Source organism: Schistocerca gregaria, chromosome 11 (genome assembly GCF_023897955.1).
Source record: "Schistocerca gregaria isolate iqSchGreg1 chromosome 11, iqSchGreg1.2, whole genome shotgun sequence".
NCBI lineage: Eukaryota > Metazoa > Arthropoda > Insecta > Orthoptera > Acrididae > Schistocerca > Schistocerca gregaria.
The window spans coordinates 29,769,973-29,779,650 of NC_064930.1; the positions used below are offsets into that span (position 1 = coordinate 29,769,973).

The 9,678-nt window shown below is 39.0% G+C and overlaps 1 protein-coding gene across 1 annotated transcript in view; it reads left to right on the forward strand.

Annotated features, from left to right (window-relative positions):
* LOC126295086 (zinc finger protein 492-like) overlaps positions 1-3,554 on the forward strand; it is a 90,023-nt gene extending 86,469 nt beyond the window's left edge. The window contains exon 7 of the mRNA XM_049987346.1: positions 1,733-3,554. Within this exon, the coding sequence (XP_049843303.1) occupies positions 1,733-3,548 (1,816 nt within the window). The 3' untranslated portion in view covers positions 3,549-3,554. The remainder of the gene's footprint in view (positions 1-1,732) is intronic.
* Positions 3,555-9,678: the final 6,124 nt, after the last annotated feature.

The following is a 9,678-nucleotide window of genomic DNA, read 5'->3' on the forward strand; positions in this document are numbered from 1 at the left end:
CATTGAACCATCTGTGAGGCACTTTATTGTGAATAACAGAGTAATCGTGTAGACGTAGATCAATAGTTTATCAATGTACCTGCCACACGAAATGCTATGCAGTAAAGATTACGGATATGACACAAGCACCCAGTATCTACACAATGCTTACATGGTGGTCTCTAAAACAACTGATAAATAAAAACCTCAAAATTTATTTATTGCTAAAGCTTTCCAGAAATTCTGTTTCTTATTCTGGTTGGTTTATGGTTGACTGGCATATTGTAAAATTTTAATTGTAAGTTTTATTTCTAGTACTTTGACAAACAGAAAGGTATTTGTTTGAAATCTTATTTGCATATTTTTCTGATGTGTTTTATCATTATTAGTGTTCAGTTACTTCACTTACATGAGTATGAAAATACAAGTTGTAAATTATTGAGTTATAAAAGTTGCAATATTTAGTGATTCAGTTGTCAACTTCTAGAATCTGACACACCATGATACCAGTTACATTTAAAAAAATCGTATGATCCAAATCATGCCAAACAAAACTATAGACTCAACACAATGCAAAAAAGTGAAAAGGTACAGTCAGAACAAAAGAAAACTCTGGAGCCTACACACCTTCAGTAGTTTGTAATCTTTCATATCCAGCTACGTACATGCTGGGGACCTGAAAAGCATTAGTTTTTTTTCTGTGGGGAAGGGTTTAACTGCATGTATAATAATGAAACTCAGATACTACAGGTGTAGCTCATGCATCAGCTGTTATCACTGCCACTCAGTATGCAGTGTTACCCTTAAGTATTTAATGGGTGATGATGTGACCATTTATGTGTATGTCCTTCAGTCAACAATGTTCTGCAATGCCAGGAGACTAGATGTTGGGAAGATGTAAAAATTTTCAACAAGGCTCACAGCAAGTGTACTGGAAAATTTGCAACCATTTCCATCTGTTCAGACAATATTTCCATTTGTGGAAGGCTTCACATAAGTTGCAGTGCCAAAAACAGTTTTAGATTAAAACAATATGCAAGTGTGTTGTTCACATTCATTCAACAGTGTGCAAATTTATTCCCTTGATTGATGTCACATTGAGTCTTGTTCATGAACAGTTATTGTCCAGCTGATCAACATCCATTGTAGATAACGAATGAAAATATTGATGCTTGCACTAGTAATTGATTTATTTGGAATCAAACAAAAAAATAGTTTACCAGGTGAAATAAATTTACCATTTCTAGAGGTGAAAGTGTTGGCGAAACAAGGAGAATGCACTTACAGAGCTAACATAATGGAAGAGGAACATGTAGAAATTATTTCTCTTAAATAAATCTGAAATACCTTCAACTTAAAAATTTGGAATTAAAACACGTAACTGATTAATTTTTTGATACATTTCATAAATTGTTGTAGACTATTGACTTATAGCACTGTATTTTATAACGATTGTAACACGTGAAAGTGAAGTATTTTAGTTCTAATCTGAAAATTACAGATCATATTGGCAGTGACTCAGAATAATCATTATTGAATTTCCTCTGGTTATTTTCGTTTTAAACCTCTTTTACCTCAACAGTTCTTTACTTCTGGGAGAATATTATAATTTTAAATCAGTAACAGTTACTGAATATGTCAATTCTTATGCACTTTTATGACTTGTGGCCTATAGTACTGGATTTATGGTCACTCAAATATTGTTTCTTTGTTGTATATCTCAATATTTAACATTATCCTCCTCACTCTTCAGATTTACTCAGACTGCTGGTGGGAGTTGCAGCATATCATGTGAAGAAACTTGTCACCATAGACTGGTCCAGGATGAGTTGGTGATAGACACGGAGAAGTCAACACATGGGTTCAGTACCAATACAGAAGATGTGGCCATTGATAAGGAATGCTCAGTTGCCACCCGATATGACTGTAGTACGAGGGAAAAGAAATTAGATGTATATAGCTGTAATTTCTGCCAACAGAGCTTTTCTTCAAAATACAGACTCATAATGCATGTGTTCATGCACATGGATGGAATGCAACCACCTTCGTATGTTTGTAAGCGGTGTGGTGAGGTATTTCACAGTGATGTTAGCTTGAAAAAACATATGAGAATGAGTGAGTATTGTCAAGTTTTAAGTGCTGACAGTCATGAAAAATATGGACATAGTGATGAGCATCAAACCACTACCTTGTTGGATAGCGAGTTAGAAGTTTCTGTCACAGAACACAATGAGCAGTCTTCGTGTAAGGAAGCTTGGAAAGATTCAAAAAAGCCCTCTAATGACATATGTAACACACATATGACAAATGATAGAGAGAAAACAAGTAATTATGGAACTTTGTCTATAGCTGTTAATGTCAGTACCCAGGCTGATCTACTTACTGCAAACAGAACCGACAGATGTGGTATTTGTGGCAAATTGTTTGCTAGGTCAGGTGATCTCGAGAGACATGTTTCCATTCATACTGGGAAAAGACTTCACAAATGTGATATTTGTGAGAAGTGGTTTCCCCAGTCACTTTATTTAAAGGCTCACACATTAATTCACACCGGAAAGAAACCTCACAAATGTGAGATTTGTGGGAAATCTTTTACAGTGTCAGGTGATCTCAAGAATCACTATTTAATTCACACTGGAAACAAACCGCACAAATGTGAGATTTGTGGGAAATCTTTTGCTAGGGCAGATAATCTCAAGACACATACATTAATTCACACTGGAAATGAAACTCACAAATGTGAGATTTGTGGGAAATCTTTTACTATGTCAGTGTATCTTTACAAACACACATTAATTCACACTGGAAAGAAACCGCACACATGTGATATTTGTGGGAAATGTTTCACTGTGTCAGGCTATCTCAAGAAACACGTAGTAATTCACGCTGAAAAGCTACCGCACAAATGTGAGGTTTGTGGGAAATCTTTTGCTAGGGCAGATCATCACAAGTTACATATGTTAACTCACACTGGAAAGAAACCTCACAAATGTGAGATTTGTGGGAAATCTTTTACTATATTAGGCAATCGTAACAAACATTTACTAATTCACGCTGGAGAGAAACCTCACAAATGTCAGATGTGTGGGAAAGCTTTTGCGTTTTCAAGGTATCTGAAGGAACACACATTAATTCACACTGGAAAGAAACCATACAAATGTGAGATTTGTGGGAAATCTTTTGCTAGGGCAAATTATCTCAAGATACACACATTAATTCACACTGGAAATAAACCTCACAAATGTGACATTTGTGGGAAATCTTTTGCAAGGGCAAGGCATCGCAAGATACACAAATTAATTCACACTGGAAATAAACCTCACAAATGTGAGATTTGTGAGAAGTCTTTTACCATATCAGCCAATCTTAACAGACATTTATTAATTCACACTGGAGAGAAACCTCACAAATGTGAGATTTGTGGGAAATCTTTTACTATGTTAGGTGATCTCAAGAAACACGTATTAATTCACACTGGAAAGAAACCGCACAAATGTGAGATTTGTGGGAAATCTTTTACTGTGCTACATAATCTCAAGAAACACTCATTAATTCACAGTGGAAAGTAACCTCACAAATGTAAGATCTGTGGGGAATCTTTTGCTACATCAGGTGATCTCAAGACACATGCATTTGAACACACTGGTAGTGGACCTCACAAGTGTGGTATCTGTGACAAAAGTTTCACTTACTTGGATACTCTCAAGACACATGCATTTCTTCACATCAGAAAGAAAATGCAAGTATTTGTTAGATTACGCAAATACACTCCTGGAAATTGAAATAAGAACACTGTGAATTCATTGTCCCAGGAAGGGGAAACATTATTGACACATTCCTGGGGTCAGATACATCACATGATCACACTGACAGAACCACAGGCACATAGGCACAGGCAACAGAGCATGCACAATGTCGGCACTAGTACAGTGTATACCCACCTATCGCAGCAATGCAGGCTGCTATTCTCCCATGGAGACGATCGTAGAGATGCTGGATGTAGTCCTGTGGAACGGCTTGCCATGCCATTTCCACCTGGCGCCTCAGTTGGACCAGCGTTCGTGCTGAACGTGCAGACCGCGTGAGACGACGCTTCATCCAGTCCCAAACATGCTCAATGGGGGACACATCCGGAGATCTTGCTGGCCAGGGTAGTTGACTTACACCTTCTAGAGCACGTTGGGTGGCACGGGATACATGCGGACGTGCATTGTCCTGTTGGAACAGCAAGTTCCCTTGCCGGTCTAGGAATGGTAGAACGATGGGTTCGATGACGGTTTGGATGTACCATGCACTATTCAGTGTCCCCTCGACGATCACCAGAGGTGTACGGCCAGTGTAGCAGATCGCTCCCCACTCCATGATGCCGGGTGTTGGCCCTGTGTTCCTCGGTCGTATGCAGTCCTGATTGTGGCGCTCACCTGCACGGCGCCAAACACGCATACGACCATCATTGGCACCAAGGCAGAAGCGACTCTCATCGCTGAAGACGACACGTCTCCATTCATCCCTCCATTCACGCCTGTCGCGACACCACTGGTGGCGGGCTGCACGATGTTGGGGCACGAGCGGAAGACGGCCTAACGGTGTGCAGGACCGTAGCCCAGCTTCATGGAGATGGTTGCGAATGGTCCTCGCCGATATCCCAGCCGCAACAGTGTCCCTAATTTGCTGGGAAGTGGCGGTGCGGTCCCCTACGGCACTGCGTAGGATCCTATGGTCTTGGCGTGCATCCGTGCGTCGCTGCAGTCCAGTCCCAGGTCGACGGGCACGTGCACCTTCCGCGGACCACTGGCGACAACATCGATGTACTGTGGAGACCTCACGCCCCACGTGTTGAGCAATTCGGCGGTACGTCCACCCGGCCTCCCGCATGCCCACTATACGCCCTTGCTCAAAGCCCATCAACTGCACATACGGTTCACGTCCACGCTGTCGCGGCATGCTACCAGTGTTAAAGACTGCGATGGAGCTCCGTATGCCGCCGCAAACTGGCTGACACTGACGGCGGCGGTGCACAAATGCTGCGCAGCTAGCGCCATTCGACGGCCAACACCCCGCTTCCTGGTGTGTCCGCTGTGCCGTGCGTGTGATGATTGCTTGTACAGCCCTCTCGCAGTGTTCGGAGCAAGTATGGTGGGTCTGACACACCAGTGTCAGTGTGTTCTTTTTTCCATTTCCAGAAGTGTAGGTTTTCATGGTTGGTTGGTGCCCTCAAGGCCTATAAAATAATGTATATACCAGGGGACAATAAATTGTACTTTCGGTGAAATAATTTTAAAATCTGGTAGAATTGTGAAAGAACTTGTAATGATGTGTACTATAGAGTGCTAACAGATAATATGACAAAAAATTCATATCTGTAGCTTCAGATACCAAGCAATGGTATTACCAAATACTCAGGAAACGAATCAAATGTGTTTTTGTCATTAGCACTGCTGCTTTTTCCTATTGATCTTTTGACAAGAAGATTGTGAATTGTGATAAATCCTTACATTAGTCAGTAATCATAAGTATCTTGCAATATTCAGTATAAGGCCAATTAAATGTGATGACTTTCTGCTTAATATTCCAAACAAAGTCATCATATAGTACTTGTAACTCTGTATTTTAGAAACAGTGACAGTAAAAATATATTCATGGCACTGGCTTCAGTGAGGTTAGTAAACTCAATACTGGAGAAACATGATTATAACAATTATTTTACTCAGATATGTTTTCTCAAGAGACTTGGTGTGTCATTAATAGTCATTAATAGTGTGTACATTTATGTTCTGTTGGTACTAATCCTGCATTAGTAAACATAACAAATATAAGAACGTGCTTAATAGCATGTTTGTCCACCTTTGGAATACAGTACTTTGGCAATTCTACATGATATGGACTTGACACATCATTTACATATTTTGGTTGCACCAGTTGTATTCCACACATTCAGATTAGCTAAATGGTATGGTCAAGACACCAGTGTTAGTTACCATGCTACTCAGGCCATGCACATGTGACATGGACAATTATCCTGCTGAAAGATGCCTCCACTATGGGAGAGCACACCAGTCTGAAGGAATCCATGCAGTTGCAATAAATGTCACATAGTCTGCAGCTGTCATGATGTCTTCTGTTGCCAACAGGTGTCCCACAGGAGCCAAACTGACTGCCCCCATAGCATGATGGGCCCTCTATTTGGTGCCATTCATTTAGATGATTGCATATCTGGATGTGCAACTGACCCGGTGTAACAAGAAATATCACCCATCCTGACAGTTAACGTTTGAATTGACCTTCACTCCAGCCTCAATGATCCCTTGCCCACTGCAGCTGCAAGTGAACATTTTGGTGGATCAGTATGGAAACATACAGTGACCATATGTTCCAGAGCCACACATTCAACAATGTACATTGAACTGTGGATTCCAAAACGTGTATGGCTGCCCCAGCGTTATTTTCTGTCATTAGATATGCCACATCTTCAGCTTTACAGAGCAGGCAAGCTTATGACCTCCATACTTTGTGAAAAAGTGTAGATGTATTACATCTTTTCATAATGTGGTGGACTTATTACCTTTCAGCCACTTTCCTCAGATGTTCACAACAGTAGCATAGGTCCATTGTACCAACTTCACCACTGTTGAGGTGCTAGTTCCCAACTGCAATGCCACTTTAACGTTTACTTTGCTATAGTCATTTCCATAATTAAATTTACATGTTCACAGCTCATCTTACTGATAGAACAAAAAGTGTAAATCTCTGGTCTGCTTATATACTTGTTATCTGCTTACTGCATCATGTGAATACAACATGGCCTTCATTCTCCTCATGAACAGTGTTCATGACATTTTTGCCCATCAGTGCCTTTTCATGTAAATGGGTCAGATGCAGAAATGTGTAATCTAAGAAGTTCATCACACTTGGTTGCCATTTACACTAGTGCACAATAGCTATATTTTTGTGAAATATTTTTGTTTCACAAAGCTGTGTACATAATTCAGAGATAATATAGGTAAGTGTTATCCACCAAAGCTCTTAATTACTTGTTCAGCATCTAATACTATGTAAGTTCTACAAAAAAGAGATATAGGTAAACAAACATTAGGTGTTATGATTTGATTCCAGTTTTTTGTATACACAAGAACAACACATAGGAGAACTCAGAACGTGAGCACTAAATATTTCTTGTGTTATATTCAAAGATGTTTCCATTGTGTGTATTTTTCTTAATTTGTTTTAAATATACATGAGGTTTTTGGAAAATTGTACTTATGCTTCAATTTCAATTTCAGAACGATTGTTTTCAATTTTGATTTCCTACCTATTTGTTATTGTTGAAAGTGGTTTAGTATGTTTCATCATCTGTGTAACAATGGGAGACAGTTATAATTAAGTGATTGGCACTGTTCTGTGTTGCTACACTTCAGCTGTGACACTTTGTAGTGATATGATTACATTGTATTTCATCTTTCCCATGACAGTACACCCACAACTGCTGTATGGGTTATTCATAATAGACAACATCCGCATACATTTGTATTAAATATTATTTTCCAATAAAAGGAAAGAAAAACCGGGTTTCTGGACAATAGCCTTATATTCCAATGAATCTGAAAATGTACTACAAAGTGTGATGACTAAACATATTATGAATATCTAAGAAACAGTAAAATTTGTAGTAACATGTTAAAAAAAGGTACACAATATGGACTGAATATCTATAGACGTCAGCTAAAGATGAGTCATATGATGTTTCTCTGGTACATGAGATGTAAGCAGAAAATAAACATGTTCAGTGTTTGTGTGGAAAACCACCCAAAGAACTGAGTCTACATAAACACTGCACATACCCATAAATTAAAGAGTGTAACTGCACCTATTAAAATAATAACCTAAGCTAATCACTACAGAATAAACTGTTGTATAAGAATTGTCAAGGACAAGTCAGTTGTAGGTTTTGGATCCAGGAGTAAGGGTAATCAAGCATATTGTTTAAAAAAAAAACAATGAGGAGTACTTTAAAACAACTAACTGGTATTTACATCAGAACTTTACTTCTAAGGCCGCTAACAGACTGAGGGGCGTGTCGCTGGAGAATGGGATAGAAGCACACCTCTGATCAGACTGAAAGCTGGTTGCCAATAGTGAGCCAAATTTATCCCGGCTATGCCCTATGACCCCATGTGACCATTAACTGTCAGAATTGTATGAATGTGAACAAGGCATATACAGTGGTAACTGATACAGAACTAGCCCCTCACTAGCCACAGCTCTGAAGTGATACGTATTTCATGAAGTGTTCCCCACTCGGTCTATCAATTTACCACACACACACTTCACTACCCCTCCATAGCAGCAGGCTAATTATTTCAAAATTATAAAAGTACTAGTTTGATATTTGAAAAAGTTCTTTTGGACTGGTGGCTCTTGCTAAAGGATGCAACGTTCCAATAGGGGAAACAAATAATTTTCAAAATGCAGTAAAAAAGTGGACAGGAATAGAAAACTAAAAGTATTTAAGAAGTGACAAATAATAGTACAATTATTTAGAGTTCGAATTGGCCAATTTTGGCTATTGTAGAAATATACGCAGCCAACTGAAATGATGCACTGATACAGTGGTGTGGTGCTGCCAAAGCAACGTGTGCTGACCATGTACTGAGCCAGCAGGGATAGCATGAGGGCTGCCAAGATACATCAGCTGGGCAGTGGCTAAGCTGGTGCAATGGTGATGGCAGTGGACAGTGATGGACTATTGTGGTTCAGAATGACAGCATTGGGGTCAGTAAATGTTGTTACCAGTTGTGAAGGTCTAGCCTTGCAGATCATGAAAGGCGAAAGGCTGTAACACTGCATCAGATGGGTGCATCATCGAAGGCTGGCTGGTTATTTCCATACAAAAGGAGGTCTAACTCAATAATATTAATAAGATTTATTACTTTTCCTATAATCTCTACAGTTTGTAGAATAACAGTTAAAATTACAAAGTTATTGAAGGATACATTACAAACTGATTGTATATCCATAATAAACTAATCTCATGAAGACAACTGTAACACTTTCATTGTTTTATTAAATCTTATTTTATGTACTTAGGCTGACAGCCCTGTAGCCAGGCAGATGTGTGTGTATAAAGCTCTCACTAAGTTAAGCGGTTAATATTGAAATAACAGCTAATTTAGTTAATATTACATTTTAGACTAGTGCATTTACTTCTTATCTAATCTATGTATTGAAGGTTTGCTTTTCTAAACGAAATTACATCGAAAAGGAAATATTTCGTAAAGGCCGGCAGTTGTGTTGTTGTTTACATATTTTAGCGTAAATTTCGTATGAGTGTAGATATTTGTTTTTGACTAGACTTAGCTCTTCAGAGTTAAATTAATTCGTGTCTCTCATCCAGAATTTGTGTGGTTAATTAAAAGTTTCTGATCCAAGTTTATAAGTTTGTGTACATTAGTGTTTAGTTACTTATTAGGACAGGTTAAAACATATTGTGCTGTTGAAGTTATTTTCTGCTTTTGTGTCACGTCTTACTATCAAACCATGTGTGACAAGTGTGGTGGTTACCGTAGAAATTTGAAAGAGGGAGTGTTCTGTATAGACTGTAGGTTGTGGTTTCATTGGGGAGAGTGTAGCGGAGAGGAAACAAGGATAGATAATTAGGCTCTTCCGTGGCAGTGTAGGTTACATAGAAAGGTTAGAAAAATT